The sequence below is a fragment of the Cupressus sempervirens genome, chromosome 7 (genome assembly GCF_028749045.1).
Source record: "Cupressus sempervirens isolate cs-2001-9-10 chromosome 7, ASM2874904v1, whole genome shotgun sequence".
Classification (NCBI taxonomy): domain Eukaryota; kingdom Viridiplantae; phylum Streptophyta; class Pinopsida; order Cupressales; family Cupressaceae; genus Cupressus; species Cupressus sempervirens.
The window spans coordinates 841,496,408-841,520,544 of record NC_143124.1 but is presented as its reverse complement, the minus strand read 5'-3'; the positions used below and the strand labels follow the sequence as shown (position 1 = coordinate 841,520,544).

The 24,137-nt window shown below is 34.5% G+C and overlaps 1 protein-coding gene and 1 pseudogene across 2 annotated transcripts; both read left to right on the top strand.

Annotated features, from left to right (window-relative positions):
* The first annotated feature begins 546 nt into the window (after nucleotides 1-546).
* Nucleotides 547-22,936, top strand: LOC149550022 (Rab5-interacting family protein). Of its 2 annotated transcripts, none has more exons than XM_089793190.1 (5): nucleotides 547-652; nucleotides 8,538-8,678; nucleotides 15,962-16,157; nucleotides 22,551-22,570; nucleotides 22,710-22,936. In XM_089793190.1, the coding sequence occupies exons 2-5, from the start codon at nucleotides 8,560-8,562 to the stop codon at nucleotides 22,738-22,740; spliced, it is 366 nt and encodes a 121-aa protein (XP_089649316.1). In that variant the 5' UTR covers nucleotides 547-652; nucleotides 8,538-8,559; the 3' UTR covers nucleotides 22,741-22,936. The 2 variants fall into 2 exon arrangements, with proteins under 2 accessions (XP_089649316.1, XP_089649317.1); XM_089793191.1 differs by having other exon boundaries at nucleotides 547-656.
* LOC149550023 (microtubule-associated protein RP/EB family member 1C pseudogene) lies at nucleotides 4,279-6,399 on the top strand (annotated as a pseudogene).
* Nucleotides 22,937-24,137: the final 1,201 nt, after the last annotated feature.

Sequence of the window (24,137 nt, the reverse complement as noted above, 5' to 3'; positions counted from 1 at the left end):
TTTATATTTTATGTTGAGAATGTTGATTTTTTCCAATACTTACATAATAATCACTAAAATTATTGAATAATACATGAAGGATAAATAAGGTTGTTACTAAAATTATGAAATAATACATAAAGAATAAGAAAAGTTGTTACAAAGTAAGCTTGAGATTTCACAATTTATTAACAAATTGTATATAATGAAAGGAAAATTGAATCATAAAATTTATTTTTAAAATTTTTTTTATCTAATTTTTTTAATATTCTACTTCTAATGTAAAAACTAAAGAGGTGACCTTAAGATAAAAGAATTTATTTTTAAGAAATAGAATATAGATTGACAAAATAATATTATAAAAAAATCTAAATTTTAACTATTTAAAAAAATTTATATATATTTATAGTTTAATCAAGTTCAATTTTTTTGAAAATTAAATATAAATAATCTGAAATGTTCAGAAAATTTTATTGGAGAAACTAATAATAGCTTTTTAGTAATTCTAAAATACTCTAAATAAATTAAAAAACTCATATATATATGACCAAAGCAAACCTTTAGTTTAAGAAATAAGGCATTGGTTTTATACCAAAATACATTTATCGATCAAACCAGTAGAACGAACTACAGAGGGCAGCCGTTTATACGCTAAATCCTTCACCACCAGAAGGTAGGTCTGCACATCTCTCTCTTTTTCCCCTAATTTCTGAACAATAATGCATGGATAAAACGAAATTTGCTTTCTGAAGAAGTGGAAGCGATCAATATACAAAGAGTACTTCGTGAAATTTGCAATCCAAAACTTTGCGTCAAAGTCAATGAAAATTCAAGTATAACGAGGCATAAATTGCACCAGTTCATGGTAGATCAGGAGACTCAAATAGTTTTAAAATACAATCCAAACATTTCCCTCATTTTGTACAGAGAAAAGATGCTATGTTGAGTCGTGGATTTTCATTTTGTATGTTTGCAGTTTTTTCTGGTTTCTTTTCATATTTGCAACAATAAACATTAGCTAGAACACTTAACTAATTGATTTCTTAGCATGCATTTCCTTCAAGGGAATACACGGACAACTTACAAAATTGCGTTTATGGTGATTATGATTCGTGTTAATGAATTTGTTTCTGATTTAATTACAGATCGATATTTCTTTAGGCAACTAAAGGCCTTAAAAATATCTATATCAATATATGTATACGTGTTCGACCACAGCTGAGGATCTAACGCTTTCAAGATATATCTCCAATACAGCAATGAAATCTATGAAATCACAACAGTCCTAGCACCAAAACAAATGATTTGATGAATCTTACAAGTGGATACCATCAATCCCTTGATAGAATTTGATCACAGTTGCGATGCAGCATTATTAACTTTAGTTTCAAAATTGCACCAACAACAATAAAAATAGGTCATTTTATTTAGTGGTTTTCTACATATTCCTGGATTACGGTTGTTTTTAATGCATTGCTCCTTGACCAACGGTTCAGAGTAAAGTTCCATTCTATCATATTGGAACTTGAAAAATCTAATTTATGTAATTGACCCCGTGAGCTATGTCATCCACCTTAAATCAGCAAGTCAATATTTGGCTGGGCCTCTGTATTAGCTTGGTATGTCTCAGTGTTGTAGTTCACACATGGGAATTTATTATTTTGCTATTAACATGCCAATCTGAAGGTATCAGTGTGAGTCAGACCATTAGCAATAACCAGGTCTATTAGGACATTGATATAATCTTCCATTACCCATATCATCTATCTATCCATCTATCTATCTATCTATCTATCTATCTATATATAGATTTTGGTCACCACTCACTCAATCATCAGTCACCACTCTATGAATTCAATATTCATATAATCATCATTCACCAATTTTCCAAATTATCAAATAAAATAAAATCATCTAACCATCCATTTATTTTCAATTGGGAATAAAGGAATCAAACAGACAAACCAACAATCAATTCTTTCATCAACTCAAACATCCATCATCATATAAACATACATCATTCGACCATCAACTATTCAAGTATGACACATCCTATAATCAAAACCTTTAAATTCATCTGTCATTAAAGAATCAATCAGTCATGTATCAATTGAGCATCCACTCATCAACTCTTCAAGGAAAAACAATTAAGAGAAATCAAGCAACCAGCAATATATATGCATATACAATTCTAGTTAGTTGGTCAAGAAATGTTTAATAATATTTTTCAAGAAATTTGAAGTATTTATCAACATTTATTTTAGTAATATATTGCGATTAGGAAGGACAGCCAACCATTCAAGCTCATGAGATGAAGCATGCCACCTTGAGATGAATGTAATGCTTGTGGGCTAGGGGTGTCAAGTGGCCCTAGGCTTTAGGTCCCATCAAGTAGCCACTTTTGGATGCTTGGAGCTATACTTGTGGGCCGGGAGGTTACAGTTGCCCTTGATATCGTGGTTCACAAGATATTCTCAATGAATTCTTTGTAGGATTGACTATCGGAATATACTTGCTCAAAATGACATTGAAGTGAAATTAGATATTAAGAATTGATCTATGGAATTCAATGCAATTATAGATTGTTACTATTTATTGTACGAATATAAATTTCTAGTGACTCATGATGGGTGTAAGTCCGAAACCAGAATAAGTCCAATAAGGGACTCTAGACTGGGCAATTTTATTATTAGTTTTTGTTACTTAGGATAATGTATTTCTCATCTTGAGTTGGATTTGTTTTTTTCAGGACTAAATTCCGATAAATCCTAAATGGGACATTACAATGTTGGATTTTTTTTGAATTGATAATGCCATAAATATGGTCCTTGATGATATTCGATGCTTTTTAACTTTACAAAATTTCAGAGTGTTAAGCTTTTCATGGATCAGATAGGAGTTGAACATATGATCTCCCATTTGCTGTTAGGGTGCTCTACCATTGAGCTACTGGTCCCCTTGGTAACTGGTCCATCTTTGGTTCACTCATGGCCCATTTTCCAATACCCCACCTTGAGCCACTTTGCAGGTGCTTGGAGATCCTATAGTGGCCTGGTTTTGCAGACTTGGGCTCTGATTTCATATTACGTTTTTCATGGACCAATTAGAAGCTGAACCTAGGACCTCCTATTTTCTGTTGGGGTGCTCTACCACTGAGCTACTGGGGCCCTTGGTGAACAGTCCATATTTAGTTCCAGTGTGGCTCATTCTCTCACACAGAGTCTGCCCAGAATTGTATATGGGATTTATCTTCATCTATCATGAAAGTGTAAGATTTCTTGTGATCAAAGTTTCTTTATAAATAGATTTAAATTTTATTGAAATGCCTGAGTACGAAATTTAAACAATTTCTGTTGGGGGTTACAGAAAAAACATTACTTACCAAGAATCTTAATGATCTGGTTATTTTACCTAAACTTGGGGGAGACCACCTGCTTAGTAGGAAAATCCCAATTGGCTCCTGCTTGGTACAAGAACTATTGCTCATGAATTTGTTAGGAGAGAATGACTTTATAGCAGTGATTTTCAGAGACAAGAAGATGTTACAAGTTACAGAAACAATACATCAGTCCTGCCAACATATCTAATATTCTTTATAGCTCCATGCTAGATTGCAATTGGTAAACAGAAATCATGTTTTGGTGTGAATGAATGCTTTTGTAACACTAAGGAATAATGTGATGATGTTTTCTCAGATCTTTATGCTGGGGTGTGTTTTAGTATGCTCTTTTATGTAAGAGATTAAAATTAAAAGACATATATGTTTATTGTCTCCCTTTCGGGACATACTCGATTTTGCCACTCTATCACTTTGGCTCATTGAAGATGACCTCAATGTTTATGCAAATTTATATGAGCACGCCTGGGTGTCTTTTTGATATGCAACTTCATACTAATTTTTGCAAAGGACTTCAGAGGTTTTGTCTGATTTGATTGACTTTGTTATAGAAGCTTCGATCCTGCTTATCATGGTAATCAAAGATCATACTATTAAGTATCCAGGAATGGAGGTTCATTTTAGTAGCGATCAGGTCAAGGCTGTTAAGCCATATCTTGAGATCATATTTTCTTCGGATGGAAGTCATTTTGTTGAGGAGCAGTTCCTTGAGGATATCAATAAGCTTATCATTACCTTCCTCAATATGCACCTGTAGAAGAAATGCAGATTTTTATTTTAAGAATGCCAAATGCAATGTTGTAGATGTTGTAAGTGAAGTACAGGATAAGGCTCTGGTCTGATCTGATCTTCAGTTGATTGATCTGCATATCATCTGATTGGATTGAAGGGGGAATTGCACCATGGCCACCAACATAGGGATGATGGGCGCTGCTTACTTTGTTGGAAGGAGCGAGCTTCTTATGTGGATCAATACCACTTTGCAACTTTCTCTGACCAAAGTTGAAGAGGCTGCTTCTGAGGCTGTTCACTGCCAACTAATGGATGTTGTAAATCCTGATGTGGCTCCAGTGCATAAGGTGAATTTTGATGCAAAGACTGAAATATGCCAAACTCAAATACTCTCTCAAATCTGATTTAGGCATTCAAAGCTTGAGATGTTTTGCTTCATTTCATTGCAAAATAACAACATGCAAACATGCAAGGAAACGATATTGATTTCCAAGGAAATAATCGATTACAAACACACATCTATTGATAATGTTTCCAATATAAAACATGCTTGGCTGTTACATCAAATGTACTGTTATTGCAATGCTAGAACATGCATAAACTTCCTCCGAAACCTCTTTAAAACAATAGAAATCTGCTCAATAACGAACCAAGAGTGAGTCCACCTCTGAACTAGTGTTGGGTTTCTGTCCCACCTACGAATATCTGAGGGTTTCCTCAAATATTGCTGCTACTGCCAAACCAACAACAATGGATAATTATCAAGTAACAAATTGACATCTCATAATAGAATGAGACTCCAAACCCCTATTGAAGCTTTAATAGAAATCTCCAGCCAAAAAGCTACCAATTTCCTCCTAATTCTTTTATTTAGCAACTTAGGCAAGTTATAATATATGCCTCTTTTAATAATTCATCCTGTGGCCTTGAAAAGACTCAAGTCATAACTTAAGTTAGCCCATTTTTGATAATTGCCAATGAATAATTAAATTCATATTAGCAATAACTATAGCTTTTTCCTCCTTTTATTCAATTAAGCATAACCGCTATATTAATTTAATTGTTTATCCTATAGAGTCATAGACATAATAGATAATAGGCTAGTATTAGTATTTATTTATTATTGTGCTAGGCGAAAAGGGGACATTACAAAGACTTGAGTATGACATGATCTAGAACTTCAAGGTGCTTCAAGATGTTTTCGACAAACTTAAGATCAGCAAGGACATTGGTGTGAATAAGCTTGTTAAGGGCTGCCTGTTGGACAATTTGGAGTTTACGCAATGGTTGTAGTGTTACTGTGACTCAGCAACTGGAGGAATCATCAGCAGTACAATGCCACTGAACGAAGAGATGCTTGCAAAGGAGGGAAATAAGTCAATAAGAAAGTAGCTCCAGCAAACCCTGCAATGAAAGGTGCTTCAGCTGTGGCAAAAAATACCCCAGTTGCTAGTTCTAGGCGAAATGACCATTCAGTAGCTGTTGTCTCCAGCACAGGTGGAACTAAACTTTTGAAAGCAGTGTCAGTTGCTTGCAGTACAGGAGGCGGGTCTGTTCCATATCAGAATCCATTGCCTGCATCTTTTTCTTTTAATTCGTCAAATGTAGTGTCTGTATCTCCATCTCAGTTTCAGGTTTCAAATGAGCAGATCATAGAGTCAAAGGTCCCAGTTGACAGTTTTAGAATTTTTTTTAAGACTTACTGGACAAGAGCCTCATTGAAAAATTGCATATATCATGCATTTGTAAATGGTTTTCCAATCCTCACGATGTATCTCATTAATTTTATGAATAATCTTTTTCAGGATTTTGTCTTTTGCCCTTTAAAAAATAAAATAAAAATTAATTTGCAAAGAATTTAATAATAAAATTACATGATAGGCTATGCCGCTATAGCAATGCCAACTTAAAGAAAATTCTAATTTAGGTCTAAAAAACAATATTAATTAACATTAAAGCATTAATATCAAGAATCCGTGATTGCATATGAATAATCTTTATTAAAATCTAAGTATCCTAAAATTATTAATATCCAAGGTTGCATGGGGACGGGGGTACTTAGGGTACCAGTTTCCAGTACCGGTACCGATACGTCTACAGCTATTTTTCAAACTATAGGATGGGGGTGCTTGAATAAGTCAAACTTCTTTTAAAATATATATTAATATTTATAGAAATTCTGAAAATGAGTCATGACAATGGTTTTTCAAAAAAAGAACTGTGATAAAGTTTGCAGGTTCAATGTATTGTTTTCAGTTTCAGATTTGCAATATGTTTGTAAACAGCAGTAATACTATATGATAAAATGATTAGATGCTTAATGCAGAAGGTATACTTTAAACACAAACAAGATCATAAATCATATAAGTTAACAATGACATATTGCATGATTAACTTCTGAGTTGAACAGTGACGTAGTTTAGTGTTAATCAGTATTGTGTCAAAGTTTCAAACTGATTACATATTGAACTAAGTAAACAGCAGTAATACTATATGATAAATGTTTAGATGCTTAATGCAGAAGGTATACTTTAAACGCGAACAAGATCATAAATCATATAAGTTTAAAATGACATATTGCAAATGATTAACTTCTGACTTGGACAGTGATATAGTTTACTGTTAATCAGTATTGTGTCAAAGTTTCAAACTGATTACATATTGAATTAAGCTTGATAAGCAACAAGCTGATATGCAAACAAAAAACAGAAGCAAAAATCAGGAATCTTAATCAAGGTCCTTAGCAATGATGCTCTCCACTGAGTACCTGGTGCTTGGGTACGTGGGTATGCGTTCCACGGGTGTGGGTACATGTACCCATGCAACTTAGTTAATATCTATTTCATAGCTTATTCCCATAGGCTATCATATAGGAATCTGGTAGAAAAGCTTCATGGGATGCCAAGAGACTGTATCACTCAATTAAGCCCAAGGGCACAAAATGAACCTTCAATCATTTGGTGCCTTGGCCACCACAAGTATGGTAGGACCACCTGCCCATCCATCTCCAGTTGACGGACTTGACGAGGGAAGAGCAAGACTGCTGCATCTTCCTATTTGTGAAATATTTCTCATTGATTTGAAAGATGGTTGCTGTAAAAACTGGGCAAAGAATTACTTACAAGGAACGATTTTCTTAGTTTCTGCAAACTATATTTATGCACCTATCTATTTATAATCTAAAATCATTCTCAACTTATCTCAAAATACTAATATTGCAGAATGCTATATTTTTTTCTGCCTTTTATAATTCTCATGAGAGATGGATTCATGTGGAATCACTACTCATGAAACATGGGTCAATGAGTTTGACTCAAAATCACACAGTTAAATCCTGATAGTAATATCACAATTTGACTTGCTGTGGAAATTATCTCATACTTATCAGATTTAACTTGTTTGGTATTTAATATTTATTCTTATATCTTCTGCATTCATTCCTGTCTTGGATTCCTAGTTCAACTAATGATGGACTCACATCCTTTCCTTTGCAATGGATACATTCCTTCACAACTGGGTCACTGTTTCTCATTCTTTAATTATTCACTTCTAATAATACCTTATAACTAATCTCAATTGCCCCCCTTCTTTCAACTATAATCTTTTAAATCTTGGCGGGCCTTTTGAATTTCCATTAATTTCATTGCCTAGGATTATTTGTGAGGTTGGCCCACTTTGAGTTTCCGTAAGTTAATTGCCTGAATTTCATTTATTAGAGCTGTGACCTGTTTTCCAAGGCAGGGGCATGACAGTATGGTCTTATATCAGATAGTAAGCTACTTTCTCCTACACAGTGGCTATAAGCATGCCTCCATGGTCATGTTATATTTGGTGCTTTGGTAGCAAACTTTTACTTGATACTAAAGTATATATACTTTGAGAGACAAAAATGTTTTATGGCCAATGTTCGTGCTTGTGAACTAAATCTCACTGCTTAACTAATAATTGGATGTTGCTTATCCTGAAAATGTTTACAAGGAAAATAATCTGGAGGTGCGGTTGTCTGTAATGGGCTACCAAAAAATAATCAATGGCTTATCAACATAGTCCCATCTTTGTGCTGGATTTCAAACTAATCTGATTCTGTACGCTGCTTCCACTAGCCATATTCAACAGATGCAAAGTTCTGCTGTTAGCTTACCTTTTCTAGGGAACACCATAAACACTTATGTGTCTGAATGTCCTTTGGTACAATATTTCTAGTAATATGCAATTATGCTAACTACTAACTATATATTCATATTCTGGTATTGCCATTGAATTGTTATTTTTTATTAATAATATTGGTGTTGATAAGAGACATGATATGTTCACTGCCCATTTTAGTTGTCATGAGTGCTTCTGGTTGAAACCATGTGAGAGCTTTTAACATTAGAATATGGGTGTTTTTCTTAACTCGTTAACTTAAAATGTCTTTCTGCATGGTCAGGGATAAAAGGTTAAACAGAAGCATGGCAGCAAGAAGTGGATCAACAAATGCTTCTGAAAAAAAGTCAAGTAAGGTCGAGAATGAAGTACCGGCTTTTAGTCCAGAAAACCTCCAGAATAACATGAGAGTTAATTTTTACAGGTTTATTTCTTGCATTGCAACTTTAATTTTGTATATTTTTTCATTCTCTCTTATGAAGTGAACTACTGCCAATAAGTATATAAAAAACGTCTTACTTCTATTATCTGCCTGTTTGAAATTTTATTGAAGAGCTGCAGATGGAGCTTCCATTTGGCCAAAAGACCTTTTAGACAGAATAGCACCGTCCTATTGCAGAGATCAAGTCTGCAGTTTGACATTGAGACTAAATCCTTGGTATATGAAAATTATGACATTGTTGTTAATTGTTCACGCTCTTTTAAAACTTCAAATTTTTCAAGCACACACATGTACGCTTGTGAGATCAGAAAATAAAGGATAATTGTGAACACTGAAAATAGACCCTAAATAATTTCTAGGAACAGCTAAATACGTTGATGGAGAAAATCATAAAACTTTATTTTACAAAACTGTTTCAACCTGCAAATTGCGGGACAGTTAAGCTCTTTTATTTCCTCAACTAGAATCAATTTGGAACAGTAACAATATATATATGCCCTTTAAGCTCTTCCATTAGAGTTTGCATAAGATTTTGCCTTCCAAATGTAACAATTACAAAGGGAGGAAATACCATTGTTTGGCAGAGGGAGGTAAGGTATGCCAGTGTGACACATAGGCCTCCATATTAATAGTATTACAACCTGTGCAAGATGCACACATCAGCCTGCAAGTGGATATTGATGTATACACCCACTAGAAAACCAGAATCAATTTGGTGCAGTAATGCTATAATGTAAGTCCTTTAATGGAGTTTGCCCAAGATTTCTTCTTCTAACTTATTGTAAAGGGAAGAAGCATATTTATTGTAGTAGAGGGAGGTGAGCCAGGCTAGTGTAACATCTAGGCCTCCATATGAATAATAATCAACATGTGCAAGATGCTCACATCAGTCTTCAAGTGAATATTGGTGAATGCAGGTACCTGAATACTATAATTAATTTGGTATTGTAACACTATATTTATAAGCCCCTCTAAGCTTGTCAAATGGAGATTGCATAAAATTTCTCACTATAATCTTAACAATTATAAAGGAAGGAAGCACAGTTCTTTATCATGGTAGAGGGAGGTATAGTGACACCAGTGTTTCCATTAGAATAATAATCTAACATGTGCAATATGCATACATCAGCCTCTGAGTGAATATTGATGTACATACATACCAAAGTTGTCTATTTGCACATTTCCAAGTGAACATGTTCGCACTGACGAGTGGACGCAACATTCAAGTCATATGTAAGGAACCCGAGGATGAGTCTATTTACCTTTTTCTTTCTAATTTCCTGACTACCTTAGTCAGGACTGAAATAAATTTAGTGTAAAGTAAGAACCTAAGTAAACTTAAAGACATGCCTCTCCTTACCTTTGCCTCCTTGTTGATGTGTTTAATGAATTTTTTTAACATGTCAAACTAACAATGCATTTATATTACTTGAATGTCTCCCTTGGAAACTGTTGTTAAGTTCTCACACCATCGCCCCATTGCAATTGGGGACCCTGTTTTTGCTTTGCCATTTAGTGTAGATGACCTTTAGGGTCCTAGCTAGCAGCAATTTCAAGTCTCCAGGCCTTGGTAGGGAGTCTTAGAAGTAGGCAAGTACAGATGCTTGCGTTTCAGTCAAAAGGACTTCAATCAACAAGCAATCACCTTTCAAATTTGCATTTAGGTAAGGAGTCAAAGTAGGTTGAATGTGGCTAAGGCTGACATAGTCGGTTCATTGCTGGAATCCTCAGGGCAAGGTGGAATCTGCCTGCCCTTGAGGATAAATTCCTCTTTATCATAGGATTTTTCCTACCTCTTTCAAATCATGCAAATTATTCTTCTTCTGGTTCATGAGGTAAGTTATTCATTGAAAGGCCAACTATTGATATTTGTTGGTGTATTGGGAATGAACTGAGTAAAATTTGACTACATGGAAACATCACAACCCTTCCCAGCTGTGAGAATATATCCTCCTCCTTAGTCAATCTCCACATAGAATCAATGCCCTGCAATAAATGCAAACAAGTGAACATTAATGAAACAAATCTAATGAAAAACATGGACAGCGAAGGATATCATTCAAACATGAGTAAATGATGAAAGTAATTCCTCTCAACAATATAAATTCCACCCCATATTTGGGACTAAAAGCCTAAAAGGTGAAATAAATGAATGAGGATAAACCCTCAAAGGGTGGTGGATTCCGCCACCCCAAGAGGATTCTATATTCTGCCTGGTCTGAATTCCACCCAATCCACATGAGATCTTTAGGCTCCTATGACCTTTGCCATGGTGTTATTCATGACTGCTGGCATCTAATTGAGTTGAATGGGGGATGTTAATATGTTGAGGAGTGGAGAATAAAGTTCTTGAAGCAATAACTTGAGGAATGGTGGCAAGGATAATTTATCCTCCTTCATGATCTCCATCCTAAGAACAAAAATGCTCATGCAATGTTAAACTCCATCTCAAGGGAATGGAATTTGAGACTAGTTTTTGGTTGCTAAAATCACGTGACAAAATAAAGCAAAGCCCTAGCCAAAGGTGGAAGTGGTGAAAGTTTGATATGAAAAATCTTCAAAGATCGATGTAAAGTTGTCTTGGAGGCCTGAATTCTGCCTAGCCCCTTGCAATAATCCCCGAGCCCATCCTATTTCTGCCATGGTGGTAGTCAAATTGGTAGCAAGATTTTGGTGTCCAAGAATGAATTGATAGAAGGCAATGTAAAGATGATGTTGGAGAAATGAAGAATGGAAAGGTTGATTTAAAGTGGCAAGGAGGAAATCCTTAGTGGAGGGTTCTTTCCTCCCAAACACTAGAAGAGGATTCAAATCAGGTTGTCCAAGATAAATTTGAGGATGAGGATGAAACTCGAAGCTACAAGTACAATGAAGAGGCAAAATCGAGTCAAAGCAAAGGGAAAACCCAAGAAGATGAAGAAAATTTGAAAGATGAAGCAATTTGGGGACGTGAATCATCTTAATCATTCACAAGAGATTGGTATTTTTGGAAGAGTTAATCAAAGTTAGAAATGCTAAGTATCACAAAATATTTTATCTTCATCAAAAGATTAGATAAATATGCAAGATAAGGATGATGCGGTGGCTCCTAGTTGTCTCTTAATCAAATATTCCAATTACACAACACAATCAAGCTATCTCGCCAAGTGTACAATTTTCTAATTGGCCCACATTGTGGTCCCTTCATGTAATTGGTTGATATTATGGCAACCCTAACTAGGGTTTGTAGGGATTACTCTTGGCCCTTGATCTTGAATTGATCTTGGCCCTTCATTGTAACTAAACAACTGTTAGAGTATTCCTTAGAAGCTTGCACTAGATGGGCGGAGTCGTTGATTAAGCGACATCTAGTAGTGTCCAAGTTCATCTATGATTCCTCGCATTCATAGTTATAAGTTATGTTTAAGTTTGAATTGAAGTGGAAAAGTTGGAAAGTGAAGTATATTTTCGTTGCACATTGTGAAGCCAAATCTTTAGAAGTGCGTGCAATTGATATCCATTGAATGAATGGTGTAAGTCCCTTAGGTAAATACCAAAAAATCACATTATTTCACCAAGCATTCACAATTGAAGGAGCCTTTAAGTCATTTCATGGTCTTACTTTACAAACTTAGCATGAGAAGTGACATTATCTAACAAAGGATTGAGTACTTAGTGCTTCACTTTGAAACATTGAGTGTTTGATTATGTATGTTGTTGTGGAACAAAACTCACATCAATAGAACTTTCTAACCCCAAGATGGCTTTCTATGCCTATCATTCCTTGCAAGTTGTTGACAACAGCATCATTTAATATACTATCTCCAAAATCATTAGATGTGTGGCTTGGACACTACCTTGCCCAATCAAGGGCTTGCTATAGTTTCAAGTTGGGATAGATAATCATAGTCTACTAGATGATAAGATCTGGTAATGTTTGTTGTCTCTAGGAGGTAGAGAATGCTAGGAATATTTTTAAGTGTTTGTTGTAACGGAAGATTTTAAGGAGGTATCACTCACGAGGTTCTTTATTAGTTCTAATGCCATTTTGGTTAGAGATTCTTGGTTCTTTTCCTCAAAAAAACTGCCATTTTTGGAGTAGGGTACCCTAGGATTACTACGGTGGTTATATGCTTTTAGTTTATCATAGGTTTTGATTGTGCAAAGGATTTTTTGGGTATCATTGATTCACACAAATAAATATTGGTAGATTGTCTTTCAGTGCATTTTAAGGTGTCCTTTATATTACAAGATTTGCAAGTGAGGTTCTATATGCATTTTTTTGCCATTTTGATTATAGGTTCTTGGACTTTTTCCTTAGAGTTTGCCACTTTTAGGTTTAGGGCACCCTAGAGTTACCATGTTGATTGTCTACTTTTAGTACATCACAGATTCTAGTAGTGCTAAGCATTCTTTGGTTAGCAGTAATTATATGCAAATATGTACAAGTTGATCATCTACGTTTAGAGCATTTTATCAAGTTGTGTTGCATGTTTTTAAGGAGGTATCTCATGAGGCTCTCTATGCAATTTTTCCCATTTTGATATGAGGGTCCTAGTTTTAAAGTTATCACCCTACCAAGTTTGTTATCTACTTTTGACACACCTTAGACGTTGGTGGTGCTAATAGGCACTCTTTGTGTATTTTTAATTCCCATACAAATACATAAAGTACAAGGAGATGACATCTATCCTTGATGTTGCTATTACAGTGCCTCGACCCTCACTCATATTAGGCTTGCTGATCCACTTATTTTTAGTCTTAAGGGTCGTCTCATTATCTTTATCTAAAGCTTAGCCGATGTTGGGAGAACCTATTTAGGATTTAGATCTAGTTTTTGGAGATTATATGAGTGGTCTAGTTGATGGCCTTGAATCAATGAATAGTTTCCATAGAGGTTTCTTGGTAGAGGACCTCCGTTAATGCTTTGAGGAACTGCCCCTTGATGTCATTTTCCAAAGGAAATAGGTCAAAAATAGAGTTTGGCTGAAATATTGTGTTGAGAACTTGCTAGTGACATAGGGTTCAATAGGGCAAGCATAGGATACAAACTGTCAAGCTGAATCCATCGACACAAAACATTCTATTATTAGGGCTAGATTTGATGATTATAGCCTATAGGGAGTTTTTTGTCTAGAAAGTAGCTAAATCCATTCACCCTAGCTGTTACAATTGACAATATGACCCTAGGGAATAACGGATCAAAGTTGCCCAATCAAAGAATTTTCCACATCCACAATTGATATGTGCTACTGTGGCCAAATAGTGAAAGAATTGTGCTTTGCTGGTGATAAGACCTATTCTTAAAATCAGTAGATATTTGATGCCTTGCTCCCCAATCAAAGAATTTTCCACATCCACAATTTATGTGTGCTACTGTAGCCAAATAGTTAAAGAATTGTGCTACCTTGGCCAAATAGTGAAAGAATTGTGCTTTTCTGGTGATAAGACCTTATCTAAAAATCAGTAGATATTTACTCTTGAAGCTTAGGCTAACCTTAGTAGGGATAGATGAGCAGCTGGACAAAACATTGTATCATGATGTATAGTTGTCCAAGCCCTTGAGTTGAATATGCTGAACTAATCTTCTCTCCCTTTATGTTTGCACATGTATTTACACAAGCCATTGAATTAGAGGCACTATTCAGTTAGATGGGTTTAGATGGTGTGTGCATTGGGACTTTTGGATATTGATAGACAAGGCCTGGAGATTGTTATGAATGGAAATGCATAGATAGGACAATTCTGGATCATCAAGTACTGCACACTCACTAGTTTTAGGACATTGTGGTTTTCTTTCTGCATTTGTAGAATTGTCAGACTTGAATGTCAAAATAGCTTCTAGGACATCCATGCTGGTCGTACTTTGGATTGTCAGTTATTGTCATGCTAGCATGAGGCATATGGATATGATTAGTTCTCGTATAGGCCTGATCATGGTTGTGGATGATGTTTCTTCACCTTTTTGAGCTTGAAAATAGATGCATGACAGCTATGATCTATTTGGTACTAGTTGGCTCTTTGTTTCCTTGAGATTTCCTCCTCTCACGTGGCTATTTATATGAGAAGTTGCTTGGTTTTGGGTTCATCCTCTTCAGTTATGTATACATTGTTTTAGTACTTAGAACCGTTATGCAAATCTTGGGTCTACTTTTTACCCATGTGCTCAACTATTGTGTCATGCTGTACTTCTGTTGATCTGCTTTGGATATTAATTAGTAGTTTTTTCTATTTATACATTTTGGTTATTTTTTGACAGTGGTATACATTATTTCACAACTTGATGATTAGCTCACACAACTATAATTTGTTAGATTTATATCCACTTTTTTGTCTCCAATATGATTGAAAGTTTCTAAAATCTTAAAATATATCCATTTTTTTTAGTTTTGCTTTGAAGAACATTTTCTGTGATAGTCAGATTGTTTATTCATTTGAAGATTGATTGTCAACATATTTTGGATTCTGACCTGTAAAATCGTTTTTTTAACCTCTTTGAATTGGACAGAAATAATTTATTCTGTAGATGAGCACATGGCATTGGCTATGTGCAAGCTGTATGTTCCCTAGGAACATATCATTTAACAACCAATGTGTATGCAATCTGCAAATGAGTATTTTTATTATTTGATAGTTTTCTGGAGCATTTCTTGAATACCATTTTATCTGTAATTTTACTGAAACTCGGTCACCTATTATTGCTTTTAATATATTTCTTCCATAACATGCATTCTGCTTCCGTTTTTTAATTCTGATGCAAACATGGCTTTTCAACTCAAGCATTATATTAATTTCAATTTGTTTAGAGTGTGTGTCTCATAGTTTGAACTTTGAAGCTCTTGCACATCATCTGTACTTAAATAGGTGTGGGATTTTGTTAGATATACTACTTTGTTTTGGTTTCTTATATTTGTTTATAATTTTGCATGGCATTTTAATAATTTTAAGTTAGCTTGATATCCACATTCCTTGCTATTCAAATATGAAAACAAGTGTCCACATCCAACTGGTTTAATGACCTTATTTGAAAGTTAATTGAATTTTGTTGTGTGATCTATCTGTTAGCGACCATGGCTTGATATTTCAAATGTTAGCTCTCCATTGATGTTCTTTCAAAAGTTATTTGGTACATATTTAATATTTGATGCTGTGGCTCAAGATGATTGATACACTTGAAATTTTATTATTATTTAAGCCTTCCCATTGGGTAATGTTTGGTTGTTATTGTAGACTCCAGGTAGTGTCATTTTCTATTGAATCCAAACTGATGTTGATAAATTTTGCAGCCGCACTTTTTTGTCCATTATGGCTGGCGTAGTTGCAGGAATCTTGGGACTTACTGGTTGGAAGGGTTTTGTATTCTACTTCCTGATCATGATTCTTACCTCTCTTGGGGTCGTCGTGAAAACCAAGTTTCAAATTCATGAATACTTTGACTCGTGGAATCGTGTTATATTGGATGGAATATCTGGTGGACTTATGGTATCCCCCTTTTTCCTTTTGAAGATAATCATAATAATTAACATTCATTTATGTAAACTGTTTATAAATGCAAATTCATCAAGTGTTTAATAGTATTTAGGAATATATATATATATGCCAAGGTTGTATTTCTGTCCCGTGAGACACTTTTCAACATTAATCATTTACATCTATGTTACACTCCATTGGGATAAGTTAGTGATATTTGTGTTTTAGCTCTTTGAAATATTATGTATTCTGCTTTGTGTTAATGTTTTGCCCAGAAATAAAGATAAACAACAATAAGGAAAAATAGTATCAAAATAGCTACAAAAAACACAAGAACTTATCCTGGGAAAACCCTTCAACTTGAAGGGAAAAGACAGCCATGCCAGAAAAATATCTCTTTTATTGATATAATAAATGTTCAAGTACAATTCTTTCACTTGATATCATATCTTATTACACTAAGCAATCTCTATCTGCAACACTTCCTCTTAGCAAGAGAGAGATCTTTAGTATGTCAGGCACACATGGCTGCAACCAAAGCTGTCTCATCACATAGATTCTCATAAAAACATGTTATCTCAGCATAACATATTTCACCATAGTAGCATAAAATTAATGTCATAGAGTCACACACGACTTTAACCATACCTCATCGCAGAGGGTGGAATGAGGGCTTTCACCTCAGACTTCTCCTTGAGAAGAATGCATTTCCACCATGCCTCATTGCAGAGGGTGGAACGAGGGCTTTCACCTCAAACTTCTCCCTGAGAAGAATGCATTTCCACCACGCCTCATCACGGAGGGTGGATCAAGCATACCTACTGGCAAAGGGTGGAACAAGAGATCTCACCTCGAACTTTAATTGCAGAGAACTCATTAACAAGGGATTGCACCTCAACCTTCTCTCACAGAGAAGAACTCATTAACAAGGGATTGCACCTCAAACATCTCTCACAGAAAAAGAACTTATTAACAATACGGACGGCTTTGATCACCACAATAGGGTAGCTGATTCCAATTGTCACATAAGCTTGCAAAGCATTAGACATCTCCCTCTGTCACCCATATTCCCTCTAAATCTCATTTCTTTTTCTGAATACAAGTACAATCGATATAGGTTCTCTTTCTTAATGAAGATATACATCATCAATTCAATCCAAGACTACAAACATCATCCTTATACAGTCTGCATAATCTCTCATCCCATTGCGTCCTACAACCAAGATAGATTAATAATAACTCCTAAAGTCTATCTATCATAGAGATCAATGCAAAAGCATGCACTGTTTATATATTAAAAAATTCATAATCATGTAATACTTATCACTTTGTATTCTAATCTTCCTCGAGAAGAATCTCAGCACACACACAAAGATGGATCAGTACACAATAATCTCTTTTAAAAATATTGAACATTAAACACAGACCAGCACCTCCAACCATTTTCAAACACCACACAAATCCAGACCAAGGTTTCTCATCTTTCACAGATTAGACATTTTGTCATGTACAATGAGAGGTTTTAGACACTGTAATATCCCTTAATGAATCTGAGATAAACTTCCCAACTGAAACTCCTACACAGAAAAATGTGCTTCACCAAATTACACAGAACAAAATAGTTTAAGAAAACTAACGATCCAATAATATCAACAGAATAACATGGTGCTCATCACATAAAAAAATTCCTGCACCTTCCTAAGAAAAACACTGCAAATTCTCTAACACCTTCCTAAGAAAAACACTGCAAATTCTCTAAGGCATAAGTAATCACAAAGAACAAAACCTGATGCCCTTCAATGAGCCGACAGTAGTTACATAACATGACGTTTTCACTTCCAAGAGACATAAAGACCACACGGATACAGAGAAGACCAATCCACTATTAAGACATAAAGAATGTCTTGATAGATTGACACACATTCAAACTGAAGTGTTTCCCAGCAAGCACGATAAAATATAATGCTCTACACTTAATGATGCATACACTCCAATCATCAAAAGAAAAGATGGTGACAGTTACAGAGATGTGATGTTTCGGAATATCAAATGCAAAGATCTCTGCCAAGAAATGAAGTGGTACAGTCACAGAGATGCTGGTAATGGCAATAGAACAGCTCCATGCACTTAACCTCAAAGGCATAAAGAAGAATGACAATAATGAAGTAAGATGGATACAAGAACCAATGCAAACGATCCTCCAAGAAGTTATGAAGGAGATGCAACAATTCTGAAGATCCACTGACCACAGCCCGATGGTTGAGATGTGCAGAATATATACTGAACCAAAAGCAAGAATCACCTGATGTTAAGAAGTGGCCAGCTTTAATAAGAAACACATGAATAAGGAAAGGTAACATTTGAATATTGAATAAGTATTACAAAAACTTCTTTTTCATGAAATGGCTCAAAGGCAAATGGAGATATTGCTGACATGCATGGAAGCCATGTCCAACAGCAAAAGAAGTAAATATAAAATACTGACGTCAACCCAGCATAAAGGAAATACATGACGGTTTGATGATAACGTAAGCGGCCAAGAGTCATAATCACACGATAGCAAAGGAGATAAGGAATCAAACAGGAGCCAAAGACCAATAACTATAAGAGCAATAAACTCTTTCTGAGAACACCTCAATGAATTCATGAACACAAACAAGACTAGCAGTAGGAAAATTGGATGGTGGTCTGTATTACAGCTACTTAATTCAGCACATACAGGCTTCCTTCATTGCTGTTATCAAACCTGCTCTGATACAATGTTAATGATTTGCCCAGAAATAAAGATAAACATCAATAAAGAAAATTAGAATCAAAATAGCTATAAAAGCCACAAGAACTTATCCTGGGATAACTCTTCAACTTGAAGGTTAAAACCCAGCCGGACCAGAAAAATCTCTTTTATTGATATAATAAATGTTCAAGTACAATGCTTTCACTTGATACCATATCTTATTACACTAAGAAATCACATATATAAATTGAAAAGAGAGACAAATGCATCCATAAATTAGATGCTTTAATCTCCCATGAGTTAGAGGTAATCAAACTTTCCAATGTAATGCTTTCTTTGCCTATTAGAGGTAATCAAACCAAAGAAAGCACATGTGCAACAATGCTTTGTGCCATAGGCTCATCCCAATCCTTATTTGAATCCTTTTGGGTGACCCAGGGTACTTTTGTGGCTTTGGTTGCAGCTTTTCACACAAGAATGAGTCCCTCTTCTCACTATGAGCAGGCTCCATTTGGCTTTTTCTACCTAAATATATGTGTGCCTTTTCAGCCGCTGTAGCTTTATTTCCTTTTCAACCGGAGTCCCTTTTTCCCATGCTTTCTATTTTACTGGCGATTGCTTCTTTTCTCTTTTTGCATAATCATATGAGGAGTCAGGGCCCTGCCACTTTCTGTTACTTTTAAGACTTCTACATCTAGATTATTTCCTGGAGGCTGGAGTCTGGGAAGTATAACCAGTTGCATCATTCATTCTTATACAAAATGGCTGGTGTTCAAGCGTTAGTGACTTCAGGCAGTAGGAAATGATGGGAAAGCTGTGGACACTTGATAGCAGCAAAAAATGTTTGGTAAATAAGTGGCAAACCAAAAGTACATGACTTTTTAAAAATAAATAAGTTTTAAGCAAAAAATGTAAGAAATTGTAGAAAAGAGACAAAATCTACTTTAAAATAAATTTAAGGGCAATTTCAATAGCATTGGATATAGAGAGCAAATAAATAGAAACTTTAACACATGAATTGTAAGAAATAGATTTTTGTCGTTAATATAATTATTATTTATATCTCTGATTAAATTGCATTGCACAAAGCATACTTCATAGAGCATAAATATGACCTAGATTGTGGCAGTTGACAGTTTGTCAATTACAATATAGTTTATAAAAAGTCAGCCTATAAGCTAAACTTCCAAGAAATCAGACATAATCAATGACTAATGGTACTACAAATAGCACTGTGCTAGAGGGCTGCAGGTACTGATGACATTGGTATTTATAAATGCCATTTGGATGTGTAGCTGAGCCCTTTAAATTTTTTGAATAAGCAATATCTTTTTATTATATTCTGTGTTGAATTGATACTTGGACACATGCTCAATAAATAAATTAGAATGTGATGTATAGAAAAAGCTTTTCATGAAAAGAGAATTGCAGAAATTGTAATCTAATATGAGAGACTCTTCTTCTAACTTGTTGCTTGTGTGTCTAATTTAGAATGCATATATAAATCTTTATTAAAGACAAAATCAAAATTAAGAAAAGTGCAGACTGAGTGTGCAATAGGGAATAAGGCTTAAGGTGGGCTCATGAATTTCACCATCAGATTTTATCAATTTATCGAATGAAGCAGGTGGTCAGAGTGCAAGGAGATGGAGAATTAGCCATGAGCCTTTAGATGGAGAATTTTTTATTTTAAACCTAGAAGCTGATATTGGCATCATGCAAATTTCTAGATGTTTATCAAAAAACCCTAGAAGCCACTATTGACATCACGCAACTCTGTAAACACTTGGTACTAGCCCTCAACTGTGTCATCTTTCTATGTTACTGGAAGAATTTATGGGGCACAATTCTACTATATTTTGAGATTTTTTTTGTGTTGGATTGTGGGCTTTGTAGCAACTTTTTCAATTTTTTTTTGGGGATTTTAATGCAAAAAATGGTAAAAAATAATGTCAAAGCTTGTTTCACGAGTCACATTTTTTTAAAAGGTAAAATTTGGCTGGCTCCATGATTCACAATGAATTGCGTATAATCACATTTTTTTTGATAACTATTGCTTTTATGGATACTGAAGGCAAAATGGTAGAATGACCAATTCATAACAACCTTCTATAACTGGACTACACTTTGTAAGCTATAGCCTATATGAACTGCAACTGTCTCTATGCATGAGCCATTACATAATGTCAACATTGATGAATTTGGAGCTCTATGCCCCATCTACTCTCTTTTCCTGTCTGGCTTGTCAATGTAGGAACTTAATGTCCTTTAGGACCTTTGCCGTAATGAAGAATTCATAGAGTGAGCTGAAGATTTATCTGGTGCACAGAGCTCCGTTGCTTTAATAGTGTGGTTTAGTAGTCCATTGTTGCTTAAAGCCAAGCTACCTGAATACTCTCCACCTTGTGCATGATTGTTTGCAACCTTGATTGTATAGCACAAAGTGCTCCACTTGATGCTGTCCTGCAGAAATCCGAACTAGAAACTGGGAGGAATGTGATGGCGCCATCCCATGAGGTCTCATCATTGTAAATGATGTGTATTTAATCTTAATTTGTCTTTAGGTTGGCTACAATTGAGTTTATCTGTATAATGAATTCCTTTTCATCATCTATCCTTGGATTCGATAAAAAGTTTGCTGCTTTATTATATTCTGGTACCAGTGTTTAATTGACAAGGACAAATTATCAAGTATTTCCTGTGCTTTACATAGAATGTTGTTTATTCTCCAAGCAGACAGCTCATTTTGGATGCACATTGCAAAGTATTATTGCCATTGAGTCAATTTCATTCAAGTTGGAATCTAAATTATAGGATTCAAGATTTAACCAATTTCAGACCATGTAGTAAGGCTTTATTGCATCATTGTTTGTGTTGGGCTCTAGCTTCTTGGAGGCTGCTTTTATCATGTTTCCATGTGGGTTTCTGATTATGGTTCATGCTTCTAATAGTCCTTTGTTGCCCCATTAGGTGCCATCAAAATTCATCTTGACCATACCATTTTTGTAGGAATCCATTTGATTTGATACAGATGAAGGAGATTGGTTGAATCCAGAAACCCCATGAAAGTCACGATGCAGGGTTATTGCATGGTTTTGTGATGCAGTAAAATTATTAGTTATTAGGAGTCGTTTGGAATACACTTCTTGATGAATTCATTTGGATAATAATAAGATATCTTGCATCCATTTGCAAAGCTGCCTTAGTAAGTCATCAAGGGTCATAACCAATAACAGTTTTAACCATCTATTTCCTGGCAAATAATGCACCTTGCACTCTTATTATAATGATTAAAAGTTGCAGAATTGTAATGTGTTAGGGTAAAATATGTTATCCGATACCTGCAGCTATGATACTCTTATTATTTCTATAGGAATATAAAAATGGGTTGGATCTATCTATTCACTAGCCATCTAAGATTCATTGATTTGTTCTTTTGAATGTTTACTTGGCACCTGATAAAAGTGCCTAATAATTTAGAAAAAAAAATGTTATCTGGAAAAGTTAATGTTTTGAGAAAACGGTACACATAATAGCAGTAAGGCCACAATTGCCAACTTCTTGTTATTGCTTTCAAAAAAATATTTTCAGGTATGCTATAGTGTAGTTTTCTAAATTATAACTAAATAAAGTGATTAACTATTGCTGACAATTTTCTTTTTCTTTTGCAGTCATTTGTTCTCTTCTGGACGTATCCTTTTATTTGTGACTATAAGTTTACAAGATTTTTTTTTCATAAAATAAATGAATTTCTTTTAATTATTGATATATTTTATAATGTTGCGCCATGCTTTATTTACTTTTGTCAGGGTTTCTTTAACACATCTCAGATTTGCTTATGATATTGTGCATATATTTTGAAGCATCTGTGTTGCCATCATATTGTATGTGTGGGACAAAATTACATGAAGCAGTAAGCTGAAGGATTTATTTAAGCATAAGGATTTATTGTAACAACATGGTTTTCTCTGAAGCATATGTGCAGAGTGGGAGTTTTTTGTAACATTTTAAATTGGGCAATGGAAAGTGCAGTCGTGCAGTATTTATTGGCAGATAATCTCGGCTACTAGTATAAAGATGCATGTTCTCTCCTTTACAGTTGCCTAAAAATAACTCCCCATCTGAAAGATTACAAATTTTGCTTGGGTGGATGAATATTTTACAAATTACCTGCATCCTTTTATTTACAGATTCATAGTTTATATTTTTTCGTTGATCACAGGTAGAAATTCCAAATCATCAAACTGAAAATGAGAGTTTGAAGTAGTTTCTACATCATCATTTTGACTTTTTAAAATTGAATATAAGGTTTTGCTTTATTCTTCTGATTTTCATCAAACTCGACGTCAATGAGAATGCCAATACCAGCATAAGTCATGTAAGGTCTCATGCATATGATAAAACTTATTTGACTTTTATAAACCTAATTAAAAATTGTAAAACTATTTTGTTTACGAGTTAAAATTGTATCTACTTTGAAAAGCTGGGAAAAAAACATGTACATTCTTTGATCAGAACAGGAAATTTTTTTTGAAGTCTAGAAATAGTAAAGCAGATTTAGTTTGAAGAGTAAACAATGGTTTGGAGGCTTCCAGTTTTTGTTTGGAATAATTTATAATAAATGTTGTATATTATATTAAGAATCTGATTTCTTGGAGGCTTCCAGTTTTTGTTTGGAATTATTTATAATAAATGTTATATATTATATTAAAAATCTTATTTCTTTAGGACTTTTTGAAGGGCTATTTTCGGGTAGGAATTTATGTAAATGCAATATGAAGTATGCAGACATGAAGTAATGATGATTGTAGACATAATATGTTACATTTTATTGATGGTAAATTTTATTATGTCAACATAAAATTCATTGTTCGACTCGTTTATTATAGGACTGTGTAATAGTATATACGTATGTTTTAGGTAATGACACAATTTCAGGTTTTGTAATAGTAGACATGTTTAAGAAATGTAATGTTATAATTTCGACAATACATTTCGATTTTAATATTACAAATAGATATATTGATTGATGGCAAACTGTAAGATCACATATTTTCTCTAGATACTAGAATAAGTGTGTAAAAGATATTTTCTTTTAACTTGTAACTATCAAACCTCCTATAAATATATTTTAAATATATAATTATGATCTGAGCTTACTTATTGGTTGGGAGGAGGGATCCACTGTACACTTTGTCAAGTAGTGGGTCATAAACAAGCAACAGACAATAAAGAGGTCGTTAGAGAAAAGTCAGCAG